The sequence below is a fragment of the Leopardus geoffroyi genome, chromosome B3 (assembly GCF_018350155.1).
Source record: "Leopardus geoffroyi isolate Oge1 chromosome B3, O.geoffroyi_Oge1_pat1.0, whole genome shotgun sequence".
NCBI lineage: Eukaryota > Metazoa > Chordata > Mammalia > Carnivora > Felidae > Leopardus > Leopardus geoffroyi.
In genome coordinates, this window is record NC_059337.1 from 85319685 (window position 1) to 85338544 (window position 18860).

The window sequence follows — 18860 nt, forward strand, 5'->3', positions numbered from 1 at the left end:
CGAGTGATCCAAGAGACAAGACTGAAGCGACGATGTTTTTTATGACCTAGATTTCTACCATGTTCTATCCATTAGAAGTGAGTCACTAACTCCTGTCCACGTTCAAAGGGAAGTTAGGTGTGGAGATTGGAAGGATATGGGACCTTGAAGACAAATATATAAGTACTTTAAATAAACTAAATTACCTATTGAACAAAGAAGTCTCTACAGGCACCAAAGCAAGGGAATTTGGATGAGCCTTTCTTTTCCAGGTGTCCTCTAGCTGCTTCCTTAATGACTTCTTTTCCAATTCAGGAAAGTCTTTTGAGGGCTTATGGGCTTGGGGATAAGGGAGACAAGGACAAAGAAATAAGACTGAGAATAGATTCAAGGCACTTCTATTTGTACACTTTAAACTGTAACTTAGGGGCACCTGGGTGGCTCAGTCGGTTGAGCATCTGACTTAGGCTTAGGTCATCATCTCTCTGCACTTGTGGGTTCCAGCCCCGCGTTGGGCCTTGTGCTGACAACTCAGAGCCTGGAGCCTGCTTCTGATTCTGTGTCTCCCTCTCTGCCCCTTCCCTGCTTGTGTTCTGTCTCTCTGTGTCTCTCAAAAAAATAAAATAAAATGTTTAAAAACATTTTTTTAAACTGTGACTTATATCTTTAGAGATGCCTTCAAAGCATCAAACATTTCAGGCCCATTGTGGTGGTGTTTTTTTGTTTTTATAAAGAAAGTCCATTAGTGGACTTATTTTAGAATTTTTGCTTGGCCTAGAGCAAATTTATCAATAACAAGGAAAGAGACTGCAGCAGTTAAGGTTTCATATTCTTAAAATCTTTATCACTTTCACTCTGCATTCAGAGTCCTCTTTGGTTGGAGAATCTGGATCTATTTATAGTTGTCACACTCTCTTGACTGTGACTGGGGCCTTCTCTCCATTTTTCTCTGGTATATAATGTTTCCCAATGCTTGTAGCACAATGTAGATAAGGCCGGAATATTTCATAACAGTTTACCAAAGGCAGAGGAAACAACCAAAAGGAAGTGAGTTTAGAGAGCAGCCTGGAAGATTTTTCATATGAGATCTAGTTTTAGTCTTCTTCAGCTTTGCTTTCTCTAGCTCTTGGCTCACCTCAAATTGACAAAAGCTATCTTCTCTCTACCACTCATGAGAACCTTCAAGCATGTGTAGACTCTAAATTTCAAACCTGTAAGAGAGGACTTAATGATTCACACTTAGCAGCGCTGCCAAGTGGGTGTGGCTTGTGCCTTTCACAAGAAATCCTATCTACCTGTATTCCAATAGTCTCTACCAGAACGTCGTATCTATGTCTCAGGAGCCTACTCTCCTTACTAGAGTAAGCATGTAGTAGGTTGGGAATCTGTCAGAAGCTTTTTATATAACGAATCTATATGTTATACTTATGTACCTTTTATGGATTTTAAAATAAGGCATATGGTGTTCTATAATTAAGAGAACAATTGGCTAGAACTAGTAGACCTGGGTTCTAGTCTGATTTGCCAGTAAATAGTCTTTTGGATGTAGTGTATAGTTTTACGATTTTGACTATAATTAGATTATTTTAAACGATTATAGAATTCATACTTGAATCTCTTTGTGTTACAGTGGTCTATTTTAATATGTTGAGATATTAGTGAGGAATAAAGGCCCAATTACTGTTGCAAAGAGAAACCCATTTTATAATGACACACTTTATAGGACAAGTTCTCCATTATACAGACAGGTAGGACCTGGTTATACTTAAAAGGCCATGGGAGCTTACTAGTTTTTTTAATAAACATTTACCTCCATACCACATATAAATTTAGATGTTCTTAAACAATTAATTGTATGTGTTTAAATATGTATTTAGATTCTGTGCTTTCTGGTTTTATTTCTTTCATGTATTTGGCATTTTATCTTTAAAGGTTTTAAGTTAGCAAACAAAAGCATCATGTGTTAAAGTACTTCAAGAGTAAGTTAGTACTCACAGTTAAGATGGACTGATTTTTTATTTCTACTTAAGCATAATCTGTTTTGTTTTGTTTTTTTTCAGAGTGAAAAGCTTTTGTTATATGATACAGTCCAGAGTGAACTGGAGGAGAAGATAAGAAGGCTTGAAGAGGATAGGCACAGCATTGATATTACCTCAGGTGGGAGCTCCTGGGTGGCTCAGTTGGTTAAATGTCCGACTCTTGATGTCAGCTTAGGTCATGGTCTCACAGTCAGTCATAAGACTGAGCCCAGCATTGTGCTGGGCTTGGAGCTAGCTTGGAATTCTCTCTCCCTCCTCTCTGGCCCTCCCCCACTCATGTGTGCTTGTGAATGCATGCTCTTTAAAAAAAAAAAAAAAAGATAATTACCTCAGGTAATGGGAATGATGTGGTGTGATATGTGTGGTATTTACTTTAAGTGACACTGAACCTGTGGCTAACTGGAGTGTCTCGTAATATCCTAGTCTCCTAATATGAATGTTATGTAAATGAAGTCCTAATAAGAGGGGAAAGGGGGAGGCTTCTAAAGAACTTGATAGGTTTGTGATTGTTGCTTTGATTTGAATTCACATTTCAGAAAGACAGAAAATGGAGCACATGAAAAGGGACAAAAGGAAAGTGTGACAGGAACTATAGAAGTAAGAACAGTATATTGTAAGAATAATAAAGATATTATTATAATGTATGGATAGTATTGAAAGACAACTACAGCATATGTTCTTCCCTCTAAATCTTGAAAGATCAGGTGGAAGAAGGAATAAAAATCTTTTCTTCTTGGTAACACACAAACTAGATAGAAATTACAGGGAGGTAGATTTTTGTCTGAGAAAAAGGAAAAACTTCTTAATAATTAGATGAGTCCAATGAGAAGCTGGTATTTTCAGGGGTATTATGGAAAAGTTTTCTACAGTGGGTTGAAGATGTATTGGGTTATCCTACAGGTCATGTGTGTGTATTACTTTATCTCTTTAAAGTTTTATTTCTCGGTAGGCACGGTGGAGTCAGATGAGCCCCTATCCCTACTAGTTGGGTGAATATGAGTGACGGTTACTTTAGCTTTTCTAAATCAGTCTCCTTATCTGTAAAATTGAAATAATAGGACTACCTGTCTCAGAGATAGCTTTGAGGATTAGAGGAAGCAACGCATGTAATGTATATTTAACAAAGTACCTGACCTATGGTTCATCAGTTATTAGTCATTAAGTGCCAAGTTGATTTTTTACTTTAATAAAGGCAGAGGAAATTTTATAAGTATATAGCTGCTCAGGAAATTACATAGTCACATATATATACTATCAGTGAAATTTTGCTACCATGAAATTACATAGCCTTTTCCCCCACTTTGATCTCCAGAAATCAGCTAATACTCAATTCTATTTACTTGCCAGAGCTGTGGAATGATGAGCTTCAGTCAAGAAAAAAGAGGAAGGATCCTTTCAGTCCTGACAAAAAGAAGCCAGTTGTTGTTTCAGATATCCTTTTCTAAATTTGTTTTTGCCTTGGTGCATATGGTTTTGCATTGTGCATATCTTTGTAATTTTTATTAGTATACACTGACTTTATTTACATGATTCTGTAATAGGAAAAAGATGACTTATAAAACTGAATGAAGTCAGAAGGATATAGTTTAGGATTAAGAGGGGTAGGGAGGGAGTTTACTACTCTAAAGGGAGTAGAAGTTGAGCCATTAATATGGCTTTGTAGTTCGCAAAGGCTTTGATGTGAACTAGCTCTTTATAGCATGATTGTTTCATATGTTTATTTTTTAACACTTTCAATGTTTCTGAAATTGGAGTGTCTTTAAAATTAAAAACAAACAAACAAACAAAAAAAGAGGTTAGAGTGGGAGACAGCCAAACATAAGAGACTCTTAAAAACTGAGAACAAACTGAGGGTTGATGGGGGGTGGGAGGAAGGGGAAGGTGGGTGATGGGTTTTGAAGAGGGCACCTTTTGGGATGAGCACTGAGTGTTGTATGGAAACCAATTTGGCAATAAATTTCAAAAAAAAAATATTCCCAAGATCCTAAAAAAAAAAAAAAAAATTTAATGTTTATTTATTTTTGAGAGAGAGAGAGACCAAGCATGAGCAGGGGAGGGGCAGAGAGAGAGGAGACACAGAATCTGAAGCAGGCTCCAGGCTCCGAGCTCTTAGCACAGAGCCTGATGAGGGGCTCGAACTCACAGACTGTGAGATCATGACCTGAACTGAAGTCTGACGCATAACCGACTGAGCCACCCAGGTGCCCCGGAATGTTTTTAAATTAAAATAATATATGCTTTCGATCTTGGTGTTCCCTGTGGTGCCCTCCCCTAACCCCACTACCTTTTCCCATTCCCACCTCAGTACAGTGATTAGGTTGGTGGTATGTCTTACAATCAATGATATCAAAGAATTAAGAGAATATGGTTTATAGCATCTAAAATATTGGAATATATTTATCCTGGTATTAAGTTTTTTGGAGACTTATTTGAAGTCAAAATTCAGCCTGCCGAAGGATTATGTCCAGAAATCACTGTTCTAATTCTCTGAAAAACGGAAGTTTGGAAATATAATTCAAAGTGTGAAATTCTTACAGCTAAATTGACCTTGACTTTTCCACGTCCATATATAGTTTATATGCTACAAGATCTTGATATTCTTGAAGACTGGACAACAATTAGGAAGGTATGATTAAAGAGCAATGGAATACAAGTATCTTCTTATAGTCTACTTTTTTAAGATTCTGTGGTTTTTCACTACTACATCAAAATATTACTGTTAATATGCTTTACTTTGCAACATTCTCTTAATGGCAGTTAATACTAATACAGGTAACAGTGGATTGCAAGAATATTTTGAGAGACATGTCAGCAATTTGATTGTATTTTTTCCTGTAATAATGTAATTAATAATTTATGCAAAAGTACAGAAAAGCATTTATTTAGGTTGCCCCAAAATAATAAATAACCTTTTTGTGCCTAGTCCTTAGCCCAGTCCTGGCTCACTGAAGGCACTCAATAAATACCTGTTGAATGAATTCAAAGTGGGTATTTGAACTTTATTGTATGTCTTGTGTTCTGTCATTAAACATTCAAGAATTACAAAATTTTCTGTGCTTGTTTGAAGGTGGAGACTTATTTTTCTTAAAATTTTTCCGTTTTTAGAAACTTCTTAGTTGAGAGAGATCATTTTAGGTATTGATAACACCTCTAGGAGAAATGGTTGTTCTTTACATATACATATTCCTTATGGTCTTAGACATTAACAATTTATTAGAGCAGCTGAAGATTACATTTCACTGTTAGTTATTTGAGGTCCTGAGTAGTGTTGTATACATTAAATAGACCCCAAAATATACTTTCAGTCTATAAACTCAGTCAATGTCTTCTTTTTTTAATTAGGCAATGGCTACACTGGGTCCACACAGAGTGAAGACAGAACGTAAGTCATTTAACCTAAGTTCAGGGATCTCTTCTGTGGAGACTTGTTGGATCAGGGCCATTAAGTCATCCACATACTAAAGAGCTCTCCCTCCATCAGTGGTTTCGTTTCATTAGTGAACACTACTCTTGGAATTATGATATCTTAAATCCTACTTAAAATTGGCACTCATAATTGATAATGTAACTGCTTCCCCTTCTTCTGGCACTTGTCTAGTTCACCGATGATTTATCGTACATTGTACAGCTTCATTTTGTAGTTATATTAAAACTTAGTGAATTCTATAAAGAAATGTAAGAAATTAAATTCTCTTATTTCTATTAGATTTAGACTTAATATCTAAGAACTATTTTTAGTGTTTTTTTCACATATATGCATGGATTGGTGTTACTTCGTAATGTTCTGCACTTTTGTTCTTCTGACAATGTCTTATTAATGTAACAGTTTTTGAACTGATCCCTTTAGCGCCTGTGAAACTGGAAAAACATCTGCACAGTGCTAGATCTGAAGAAGGAAGATTATATTATGATGGTGAATGGTATATACGTGGACAAACAATATGTATTGATAAAAAAGATGAATGTCCTACAAGGTAAAAACTATCATTTCAGTGTTGCTCAGTATTAAAATTTACAGTTGTTGTCAATAAATATTTGCTTCGTCCGTAGTGCATTCGTAATGCACCATTATTTGCCTATGGATCCTTCCTTTCTCTTGGCATAGGATTTGTTTAGCATGTATGTACACCAGTGTTAATATTTATACACCAATGTCACATATTAAGTTCTTGAGCACAAGCATTTACACAAGAGGAAATGTTGGAATTATTTAGCCAGGTAAGTGGTCCTATCTGTTAGTTATTATAATAGATGAATTGTTAGGGTTTTAATATTATGATCTTTAAATCAGACCGTTACAAGTTTTTGGTGGGCATATTAATCCTTAACTTTTTTTTTTTGGGTGTTACAGTATTTTGGACACCAAGAATGTGTATCAGTTAGAGTAGGAAAGTAATGGAAAATTCATGAAAACCTTAAGAGTAACAGTAATTACAATACAACTTGAAAACTAAAAGCTGCCTTTTAAAAAACTCAGTCTGGCTTAAGTAAGGTTTATATAATTATTTATATAGGCTTCTAAGTTGGTTTTTTTTTTAAGACTTTATTTTTTTAAAATAATCTCTGCAGCCAGTGTGGGGCTCAGTCCCACAACCCTGAGATCAAGAGTTACACACTCCACTGACTGAGCCAGCCGGGTGCCCCTATAGCCTTCTAAGTTTTATCTGGTTTATCTAAGTTTTGTCACTCATTTGGAAACTATTAATGCTAATTATTGTTTCTATTCCTTCAGTAGTGTAGGATTTAATTCTCAGAGTGGTAGCCTTCTACAGTAAGAAGGTGTCTTTTTCTAGCTATGAATGGTAAATGAAGTGTTTGTATTTAGTGAAGAATACTCATTTTCCAAATGTGGTTTTACTTGAATTGTAATTTCATCTTTAAAATTTTAGGATCCTAGGAGCATTGTGTATAGTAGCTTTTCTCATAGAAGCCCACTGAGCTAATTACTAGGTTATATGTGATGCCCCTAGATTCTTTGCTTTATCTTACTACTTTTAAGGCATTCTCTTTACTGCTTAGCATAAATGTGACTTAAAGAGAGATGAAATAGTATAAGAGGGTTAAACACAAATCTATTTTTAAAACTATTTCTACATACTAGATAAGTAGTGTCAAAAAAGAACCCATACAAGTACCATAGATGGTTTGATCCTGGGAAATACTGGGAATTAGGGTTTGGTATTTGAAAGATTTCCTACAGCCAGGGCTGATCTGAACTGGAGGTGTAATACTATATATTTAGTGTTCTTAGTTCCACTGTGTTTTCTTGGGGTGGTGATGGGGGGCTAGGGATGTAGTAGGAATGATGTGCATTTAATAGTTCTAATAGTAAACATGACCAATTCTATCAAGGAAAGAAAAGGGATTGCTGAATGTGATGTTTTTGACAGCATGCCCTGCTGATAATGCAGCAGCATTGTGGTAAATGATAATTATATACCTGAATCTACTCTTATAGTCCAGCTATTTTGGTTTTATAACTAGTTACTCTAAAATGAGTGGAGGCGGCATATTGCGATTCATTCATTCCTTCCTTTTCTCCCCCCCTTTTTTAGTGCTGTAATTACAACAATTAACCATGATGAAGTTTGGTTTAAGAGGCCTGATGGAAGCAAATCTAAGCTTTACATTTCACAGCTACAGAAAGGAAAATATTCAATTAAACATTCATAATCATGATTTAAGTGTTATCTAAAGCTACCTTATTAGTGTTATCAAGTGTGATGTGCCATGGGAGTTAAAAATGTATTCAATAACTTAATATTCTCATCAAATCATGAGAGACTGTATTTGTAGGTAGTACTCTGAGTAGACCTCATATTGATATGTCAATGAGACAGTAATAAAAACTTAATCATGATCATTACATTTATTTGCCTTTTAGGTCCAATGACCAATAGGTGTATATGGTAGGGGTTTCTTACTAAACTTTTTTCTTTGTTTTTTAAAAATATTATGCAAATCTGTCTTATCTTTAGTGAACTATGTTGCTAAGTGGCTATATTTGTCTGCAGTTTCTTTGATTTTCTGTATCTTTGTCACTCATTGTGTTTGTAAATAAGCCTCATAAAATGTTTCCTATAAATGGTTTGTACTAGTACATTAGTGTTAAATCAGAATTGAAATTTAAACATATATACGTGAGTATGTATATATGGCATCATCAGCTAATTTAGAACTGATGGCCTTACTTTACAATCTTGTTTTACCCAACATTAAGCTATTGGGTCTGAAAGCTAAAGGGAGCACTTTTGTAGACTAGCAGCTTTCCTTCTCCTCTTCCTTGATTGTATGGTGGTGACCTATTTTTACAAATTACACTTAATGTTAATTAGTAAAATTAGTGTCAAGTAATAACATGCTTCTACCTATATTTCTCGTGAACCTTTAGAGGGCAGGTGTTTGTGCCTGGTATTTATGATGTGGTATATAAGTGGTGAATAGTAACCGACAGTATTGTGGTGCTTGCTGTACATGTCTGATCTTTTGAAACAGATTTTTAGTAAGCATTTTCCAGAGGTAAAACTAGGTTCTTAATTTTATTCCTAGGGCAAAGTAGACAGGGATAATTTTCTTGAATCTATTCCCAAATTAATATTTTTATCTTTGGTGTTTCTACACTTTAAGGCCACTTGGTGCAATTTAGAAAGTATTGACCTCTCTTCCCTTAGCCACATTCAAAATTAGCTTCTAAAACCTCAGGAACAGTACAAAGAATTGAAGCCCTCAATATGGCAGCACAGTTGGCTGTAGTATATGTTAGGGTACAACCAAATCAAGTATTCCTGGTGGTCTTGTGCACTTTAATTTCTGTTACAATGAGACTGAAGAGGATGAGGAAGAGAGCTACTTATTAACACTTAGGGCAGGAATATCTGCATTATTCCGTTTGTTTTCTTACTATTTTACCTCTGCAAACATCTTCCTGTGCAGATCACTACTTCACAGTTGCCAAATGTTAAAATATTTGACTTCTGAAATTCGTTATCAGCAAAGTTATGTACTTTGTTCTGTTTCTAATTAACCTTAGCAAATGTACATAATGTCATAATCCAATAGTATTTGACAGTACTTATGTATACAATGTTTCATAAGCATTTTTAATAAGATTTGTATTTTTAAATTTAGTATATAATAAAAAGATGTGTTTGAGTGTCATTTGTAGTGTCTTGAATTATGGGTGCATAAGTTCTTTATGAGTTACAACCTGTCCACCTCTAAGAATGATTTGGGCCAATTTACATGAATAAATACAGAGAACTGGAGTGTTGAACTGATGTTTCTGCTTCCATAAACCACAATTCAACCTCTGTTGGGGTATAGATATTCAAGATGGCCAAGTAATACTTATTTTAAAAATATGCATATATGGGGCGCCTGGGTGGCTCAGTTGGTTAAGCATCCGACTACAGCTCAGGTCATGATCTCATGGCTTGTGAGTTCAAGCCCCGCATCAGGCTTTGTGCTCACAGATTGGAGCCTGGAGCCTGCTTTGAATTCTGTGTCTCCATCTGTCTCTGCCCCTTCCCTGCTCATGCTCATGCTCATGCTCTGTCTCTCTCTCTCTCTCTCTCTCTCAGAAGTAAATAAACATTAAAAAAATTTTTAAATGCATATATGTTATAGGTTAATAAACATGTACTGTATATGTTCTGAAATTCTAAATAGAAAATCATTATTTCAAAAACTATGAGTTAGTGCATTTACTTTCAAAACATATACAGCCTAATACTGTATCATGTAACAACTGAAATATTGACATTGATTCAGGTAAGCGTATGTTCATCTGTAATTAAAGTACTATAAAATGTGTTTTATTATTGGCAGTTTGCCATTAGAGTCTGGTCAAAAAGTCTAGGAGGATTTAGTTTAGGAGGATTGTTAGAATCTGTGAAGTACAATTTATCAGTTGCTGCTGCTGTTATTGTTTATGATCAGCCTTTGTCTTAGGATCAGTTTATGGGCCTTTCCTGCCACTGCTCCTAGCATTTCATGTTCAGCCCACCCCTTTCTGCCATTTGCCACTTAAAAAAAGTCCAACCATCACTAATCCAATGCATTATTAATAATGATTAACAAATATTAATAGCACACTCCTCTGATTGGTTGCCGGAGCACTGATACTTCTCATTGCAGCCTTCCTCATGTGAAAGTTGTTCGGATACACATATTACTATTGCTACTTAGAACTCAAACACCACTCCAAGAACGTGTACACCTCACTGATAATTGTTCAAAAAGAAGACAAGGATGTCAGCTGTTATTTCCAAGGTTTGGTTTGTGGACCGAATAAGTTCAGTACACTAAAACTGAACTAAAATGAATTTATAAGGTAAGAAAAGTGGATGCAGGATGAATATACTAGTTAGGATTTATGTAGTTTTGTGCCAAATTGGAATATAAACGATTTTAATTGCTAAAGATTAGGAAATCTAAAATGTTTTTAAAAAGCACATAAAAGGTTAGAATGGGGTTAGAGAAAAACGTTATGTTCCTTACATTGTCTTTATGGATGAACTCAGGAATTGTGGCTGGTAGGTCAGGTGGGATTAACTGAGGCAGTTTCCCCCATTGGGTCACTGCGGCCCAGTCTTGCCCTTTACTTCATAGGCCCAGAAACTTGAACTTTATATATCCTGTTATGAGCTGAATTGTGCCTCCCCCCTTCCACCCCCTCCACCAAATTCATATGCTGAAGCATTACCCCCCAGCACCTCAGAATGTGACTGTATTTGAAGATAGGGTCCTTTAGAGAGGTTGATCAGTTAAAATGAGATCATTTCAGGGTAGATCCTAATCCAATCTGACTGATGTCCTTACAAGAAGAGGAAATTTGGACATCAGACATGTGCACAGCGGGGAGACTCTGAGGATAGAGCAAGGTAACTCTCTGCCAGCCAAGGAGAGAGCCCTCAGAAGAAACCAAACCTGCCAACACCTTGATCCTGGACTTTAACATCCAGCACTGTGAGGAAGTAGGTTTGCGTTGTTTAAGCCACCCAAGTCTACGGTATCTTGTTACGGCAGCCCTGGCAAACTGATACATGCCCCAACGTGACAGCTTTCTGGGTAAGTCAGGCTGACTGACCCACAGTGGATCCAAGGGGCAGCCAAGTGTCAATTTAATCACTTAAATTGGGAAGTATAAATGAGAAGGAGACCTGACTCCTCAAGTCAATTCTTTCCTTCTAGGAAAATCTGTGTAAAGCCACCTTGTGATCAGAAGATTTGTTTTGGTGAAACTTCAGAGTCTCCGGTTTCCTGGTGAGGCTGCCCCATTTCTGGTATTGTGCTGGATATATTGCTATCATCTTACTTTTGACTTTTTTTTTTTTCCTGGTGCCCTGCTGACCAAGATCTCTCCTCTGTTAATGGGCCCTGCAGGTCTTGCCCACTTTCCCTCTCTAAGTTCTTTCTGTACCATAGGCTTTCCCAGAGTAGACCCTGACACATGGGCAGCCAGTGATAGTATTTAATTTTTAATGCTTGCTGTGTATCAGGAACTATGTTTAATGTATAAACAGAGCATTGTTATTTAATTTTTTTCATGTTTAAAACAAAATGAACATAATGTAAGAATTCTAATATGTTTACTCTTTATCCTATATTATTAGAAATTTCTGCTCGTGAGGTTTTTCACAAGTTATGAGAGGCAATATACTGTGGCAGAACTTGTATTTGGAGTGCTCCAAAACAGTTGCTTTTATCTCAAGTTGCTAATCATTTTGAGAACTGTGTGTTTATCTTTCTCCTTCCCTTGCCACCCACACACCCACTCATCTACCCATGCATCTATCTATCCATCACTAGAAAGCAACTTGTAAGTCTAAAATTTCTTTGCTCCCAAACTTGAAGCTAATGTATTGTCTTCAAAGACACATTTTATATTCAAGTAAGGACAAGGGAAAAAGTTATGTAATAACAGTCTTTGGAGTTTACTTTTCCTTGTCCTATCCATTTTTCTGTGTCTAATGTGGGTCTGAGGTGGGTGGCTTTGCCAGCACAGTAGTCCAGAAGCAGGCCACATGGACGATTTCATTTCTACTGGAGCAGATTACAATTTATGTCAAACTGCTTAGAAAACCAGATCCTTCAGCTGAGGCTAAATGACATCTGCTTATATTAGAGGGATGTGAAAAGAAATATCCTATTTCATTTATTATTGAAAGAATTTGAAAATGGCATTTTTTTTTTTAACATTTATTTTTGAGACAGAGAGAGAGAGAGCATGAACAGGGGAGGGTCAGAGAAAGAGGGAGACACAGAATCTGAAACAGGCTCCAAGCTCTGAGCGGTCAGCACAGAGCCCGACGCAGGGCTCGAACCCACGGACCGCGAGATCATGACCTGAGCTGAAGTTGGACGCTTAACCGACTGAGCCACCCAGGCGCCCCGAAAATGGCATTGTTAATGGCAGAATCAGTGAAGTGCTTTCACTCACTTGACGATAAGTTTATGATTTTAGTACATTGTGTTTAAATACATCCATGGGCAATTGTACTTATTAGGGAAAACTGATTTAAAAAAATGACTTCAGGCACTGTTGAAATTACGGACTGTGGCAGTTTTTCATTTTCATTAACACTCCACAGTGTTAATCTATATTTTATACTTTATATATGTATTTATAACAACAGTATCCACTACACAGGGTCAGCTTGGCCTGGGTCTTTGCTACACACCCATGTGAGTTGCACCCTCTCATGCCCAAAGGTTCTTGTGTTCTTTGTCTCACTTCATCACAGCCACAGAGTGGCCTTGTTTGATGTGGGTGCTTTATGAGATTGTTTCTATTCAGCAGGAGAACACCGAGGCCCAGCAGCGAGGGCCGGGCAGTTCCTGGTTTCCTCCTTCTCACGTGTGCATTTGCGACTCTACCAATATCTTTAGTTTTTATTCCTTGAATTTGTGGTGAAATTACAAAAGTTCATTATCCTTTTTAAGATGAAAGTCAACAGAATATGAGCTCTAGTGTTTGTGATAAATGTTGCAAGGGTCAGAAACCAACTTCAGAAAAATAGACAAAGGGGAATTTATTAGAAGACTCATGTAACACGAGGAAGATCGGGGTTCAGATGGGCTGTGGGCCAGCTGGAAGCAGGAAGTTAAATGCCAAGAAATTACGCATCTTCCGTGTCTTCGGCTCTCTGTGTCATCTTTCTCCACAGCTCAGGAAACTTAATTGCCTGTCGTTCTCAAACTTTGTTTCCTTCCCGGTCGGTATCAATGTGAGAGGGAGACTGATTCTATTTCCACCGTTGCAGCTTGAGAGATCCCAGCAAAGGGTTCTAATTGGGGCAGCTTGAGTTATATGCCCACCGAAACAACTGTGACCAAGACTGGCAGAGCCTGAGAGAAACAGGTGCTCCTGTGGGACACACATGGTTGGGGGAAAAGTCTTTCTTGGAAAAAGTGGAACTGCAGTGCTCTGCAGATAAAAGAATTGAGGTCCAGCAGGGAGTGTAAAACAAAGCCAAAAACAAACAGTCTGGGTTCTAGAAATATAACATTTGCTATCGAGAAAAGGGCAGGGAGCAAGGAGACCAGTTGGGCCATCACAATCATCCTTGTAAATATACTAAAGGCTTGAATTAGGGTAGCATCAGTGGCACAGGAGAAAAGGGTGATTTTAGAAAATGTTTCCGAGTTAAAATCTATGAGGGGTTGAAATATATAAATAGCCCTTACGTAGGATTTATCATGTCACAGGCACTGTTTTAAGCTCATGGCATATATTAATTCACTGAATTTTCCTCACAACCCTATGAAACATCAGGTGTCATTATTTTCATTTTCAGATGAGGACGTTGTGAGGCACACAAAGGTTAAGAAATTGCCCGTGGTCACACAGCTGGTAAGTGGCAGAGTTCGCAGTTAGTCTTGCCCTGAAGGCCATGAGTTTAATCACGTACCCCAGCATCCCTAAGGTCTGAATTTGGGTGGATCATTGCATGAATCAAGGGTGGGAACACAAGAGGAGTACAGCTGGGACTGGGGGAGGGATGCAAAGAAGAGATAATATTTGTGTTTCTTTTTTATGTGTTAAGTTCAAAAGGTGTGACGGCCAGATGGAAATGCCCAGCAGGTAACAATATATAACTTGGGTGAGGGCAGAGATTTAAATTTGGGATTGTGAGAGCACAAGTGGTAGCTAAAGTCAATGAAGCGAGCAAAAACTTCTAAAAGGGCTTGAAAGGACGGCTTACGCAGCGTGAAGGAAAACCAGCAATAAAAGAGAAGGGAGAAGAATGACGATGAAAATTATCACCAGAATCTGTGTTTCTGTTGATAAAGAGAAATAGGCACCCTTGTATACTGTTAGTGGGAGTGTAAATTGGTACAATTTATTTGCAGGAAAATGAAGCAATACCTAATAAACTATAAAATCCCCCACCAGTTGACTAAGCAGTTTTACTTGAAATTTATGCTACAAGTATACTCTTTCCCAGGGTCAAAACTATATGTCCAAAAGGATTCACCTCAGCCTTGTTTGATAAGAGAGAAGAAAGAAGGAAGGAAAGGAGAAAATCTAACTGTTCAGCAGTTCCATACGGTGGAATTGCACATGGTTGTTTCCGTAACATGAATACCATGCAGTCATTAAAAAGGATGAAGGAGATCTGTGGGGGCTGATAAGGAATGATCGCCACGACATACTATATCAAAAAAGAAAACGAGAAGTGCAGCAGCATACACACACCGTTCCTTTACTGTAAATAATAGGTCCTGCTGTGCCCTAGTTTATTCACTTGGCAGGAACAGAACCAATAGAGGGCCAGAATCTCAGAGAATCTTTTAAAGCTCAAAATGGAGGCAGAAAAAAGGGAAAGTCCAGAGAACCAGGTGAGGGAACAGGAGGCATGTTGCAGGCAGAGTGGCCGGAATGGCAGTGTCTCCTCGGGTCTCCCCCTGCCTTGGCACTCCTGCTCAGAGAGCGGCCTTAGGCCATGACTGGTGCCGAGAGCTCCCTCAAGAGCTCCCTCGGGCTTGGGCCATGACTGGGAGCAGAGAGGAGAGCTCCCCCTCCTACATGCCTGACGACCCCTGAGTTGGCTTTCTGACCCTTGTAACATTTATCACAAACACTAGGGCTTCATATTCTGTTGATTTTCATCTTAAAAAGGATAATGAACTTTTGTAATTTCACCACAAATTCAAGGAATAAAAACTAAAGATATTGGTAGAGTCGCAAATGCACACGTGAGAAGGAGGAAACCAGGAACTGCCTGGCCCTCGCTGCTGGGCCTCGGCGTTCTCCTGCTGAATAGAAACAATCTCATAAAGCACCCACATCAAACAAGGCCACTCTGTGGCTGTGATGAAGTGAGACAAAGAACACAAGACCTTCTCCCTCTCATAATCTTGTTTAACTATAGATAGAAACAAGGCCAGTCTGCAGACAACAAAAATACTAAACCTGCCCCCTACTGCTAATATGACCAACTGCTGCTGCTTTATCAATTACATCTTTGGCCTTGTTTCATACCTCCTGTCTTATAAATAAGATTAATTAAGATACACAATCATAGAATGGCCCCCACTTCCTGACACTTCTTTGAACCCTACCAAAAACTCCTTATATGATACAATTCTCTAAGTCCTTTTTTTAAAGTTTATTTTGGGGGGGGGGGCACAGAGCAAGGGAGAGAGACAGAATCCCAAGCAGGCTCCCTGCTGTCATCACAGAGCCCAACATGGGCTCGAACTCCCGGTTCCTGACATCATGACCTGAGCTGAAACCAGAGTCAGATGCTTAACTGACTGAACCACCCAGGCGCCCCTGTAAGTCCTTTTTTTTAACACCATCTTTCTCAGACACCCACAGTTCCCTCTGATATGTTTTCTCTCTCACTGCAATGAGCAAGAGGCCCACCTTGTTCAGTTACAGGTATGTTCCTGGTGGTCTTTAGCTAGAGGGCTAAAGACATGGAACATTTAAGACAGTTTTTTTTTTTGTTGTTGTTGAAGGGTTTTTCATTAGATTTAACCTAAAGATCCTTAAGTATATTTTGGATAGTCTTCTGGGAGCTCCCAGTGTGTAATTATAGTTGTAATGACTGGTAAAACAAACTGTAGGCTTTGATTTTCAATTACATGTTATAGAAGAATCATAAAAGACAAGACAAAATGAAAGCACGTTTCATGAAAGACATTTGTACTGCAATCTAAGTTAGAGAGCGCTCTGCTTTCAAAACCAGAAAATAATGTTAATATTTCTACTGCGTTAACCAGGGACTCCTAAAAATGTAAAAGCTGTAATACTAATGCATTTTGATTAAAACCTGAAGGTGGCAGTAAATTCCTAGAAAACTTAGGAACTTAGTTTAGAATTTGTATTTTTTCTTCTAATTATTCAAAATTGCATAGTGAGACTGCAGTTGCATTTAATTCTGCTGTGTACTAATTAAGGCACCTTCAGGAAGAAGATGAAGATCTAAACAAGGATTATATTGTTATTACTGTTTACTGACTGAAAAGAAGTCACCATGTAAAAGGCTTAGGAACATTGCAACGGATTATATGCTTTAGAGTTACTATAGAAACAAAGTATGTAATTAAACAAAAGGAAACATCAGAACTTTAATACAAGCCAAAGTGCTCTGAAAGGATGTGGCATTAAACAGTTTATATTTGCCTATGAAATTTATAACCTTGTTGGTAACCTTTTGCCCCACACTTTCCCAATTTTATCCTCAACATTCTTAAAATAGAATTTTGTACAGTTGTGTTTTTACCCAATGATCTACTTAAATCAATAGACTCTCTAGACTTATTAATCAGGAATGGCCTAACTAATAATTTAATATAGAGGATTTGTAAATAGCAAATTAATTAATATTCATATTGGGAAATAAATTACTTTATTGATCTTTTGTGTAAAGATCTAGAACTAGATTGTTTCATAGTTTCTTCTCTTGAGGATAAATACGGTCTCCGGTGCATTGAGTTATATCCAAAGTTATAGTGAGATTTTAGTGACCTCAGTACATAGATAGGCACAAGATTTGAAAATGAGGAACTATAAAATTTTTATAATCTTTCTAGGAAAAAGTTAGGCAAGTACTGTGTATATCATTGTGTAAATACACACAAAAAAGTAGTTAATTTTGTTGAGCAAGATATTTGGTGTTTGATGTTGGTATTTTAAATATCTTCCTATGACTATGCTAATATATGAATAACTATCAGTTTAGAAAGTACTAAAATGAATGATTTAAATTTTCAAGATGTTATTTCATTCTTCCATATAATTTCATTTAACTTTATTTTAAGGCTTTACTATAGTAATAAACTACTCTTAATTTTGATAAATGCAAATTTAATTTTCATAAATCCAAGAATTTGTCTTTATTCTTCCTTATGATAATCTCTCTTAGGCAGTTAGAAATTTTACATAAAGACTGAGAGAGGATAGTTATGAGTTAATTTGTTTTGACCAGGGAAAAATATGAAGTTGGAAGCACCGACACAGCATATACTTATTCCAGAAATACTACACCTGTTCATAATAAAAATGTCCAAAACAGTGTAACAGTTATTCCCAACAATTATATATGCTGCTGAATCAATCACTATTCTCAACAATTATAAATGACTAGTCCATTTCATCTTCAAATATCGTTTAGATTTGTTTGTAATACTTGAAAACTTGTAGTAGAAACAAAACAGAACAAAATTGTAGATTCTGTATGAGTTAGAGCTATTTTAACTTATGGTGCTTTAATTCAATTTTTTTAGTTGTAGAATATAGTAGTAAATATAAATAACTATAAATAAATCCCTGTGTGTGATCGCCATCTTAAAAATATGTACCAATGAAGTCTGCATTGTTTGGTAATTGTTGACTAGTGGTGGTTAATACTGGCTGCCAGCAGAGGGCGCTTTGAGGTTTATCTGTTAGAATTCCAGCAGGAGCCTAGACTATTTGTCTTCAAACTGTTTTCCTAAGAGTGAAGACATTTCTAACATTTCTTTAGTCTCTTATGATTTACTGTCTAATTTTACAACCCCGTAGATCGTGTGGCAAGGGATGAGAAGGCTAGCTAAAAATTCCAGCAGCAGTTCCCTGCTGACTGCATGAGCAGATGTGTAAGAGATGGTCCTGTGGTGTGAAGTTTGAGGGAGGCAGGAAACTCCCTGGCTTTTTTCTCCCAGCCCCCTTTCAGACTCCATCACCACTGTCAGTAGTTCTCCCCTAGAGATCTGTATGGAGCCCAGAAATAAAAGGTTGTTGTTTTTTTTTAATGTTTATTTATTTTTGAGACAGAGACAGAGCATGAACAGGGGAGGGGCAGAGAGAGAGGGAGACACAGAATCTGAAGCAGGCTCCAGGCTTTGAGCTGTCAGCACAGAGCCCGACGTGAGGCTCGAATCCACAAACCGCGAGATCATGACCTGAGCTGAAGTCGGACGCTTAACTGACTGAGCCACCCAGGCGCCCCGATAAAAGGTAGTTTTAAAACAGTCAATAAGAAAATGAACACCAGATGGAAAAGAGGGAGCCCAAAGGGGAATAAGTGCTGCAGTAGCCTTCTGGATGACCAAGGGCAGTGGTTTCCATACTTTTTGACACGGTTACATGTCCTAAAACATTCATGTGTACTTACACACACATATACAAACATGCATCTAAAAAAAACTATCTTGAAACAGTATTTACCCTTCTAATGTATGAAAGAGATACATATATAATATTTGTTGCCTTTTTTTTTCTTTTTAAAGTAAGTTCCACGCCCAATATGGGGCTTGAACTCAGGACCCTATGATCAAGAGATGCATGCTCCATCTACCAACTGAGCCATCCAGGAGTCCTGAGATATATATAATTTTTAAATACTCAAA

General features: G+C 37.3%; 1 protein-coding gene across 7 annotated transcripts in view; it reads left to right on the top strand.

The window, feature by feature from the left end:
• The window catches only part of BRMS1L (BRMS1 like transcriptional repressor), a 34723-nt gene extending 20309 nt beyond the window's left edge, over positions 1-14414 (top strand). The window contains exons 5-12 of one of the 7 annotated variants that reach the window (XR_006704947.1): positions 2040-2136; positions 3366-3449; positions 4580-4644; positions 5361-5400; positions 5845-5992; positions 10155-11282; positions 13817-13872; positions 14066-14414. Coding sequence is in view for 2 of the 7 variants with exons in the window: in XM_045450719.1 (XP_045306675.1) it covers positions 2040-2136; positions 3366-3449; positions 4580-4644; positions 5361-5400; positions 5845-5992; positions 7574-7691 (552 nt within the window). In the remaining 5 variants the exon portion in view is untranslated. Of the gene's footprint in view, positions 1-2039; positions 2137-3365; positions 3450-4579; positions 4645-5360; positions 5401-5844; positions 5993-7573; positions 9177-10154; positions 11283-13816 lie in introns of those variants that run through there. The other 6 variants (XR_006704944.1, XR_006704946.1, XR_006704945.1 and 3 more) reach the window with 6 other exon arrangements.
• Positions 14415-18860: the final 4446 nt, after the last annotated feature.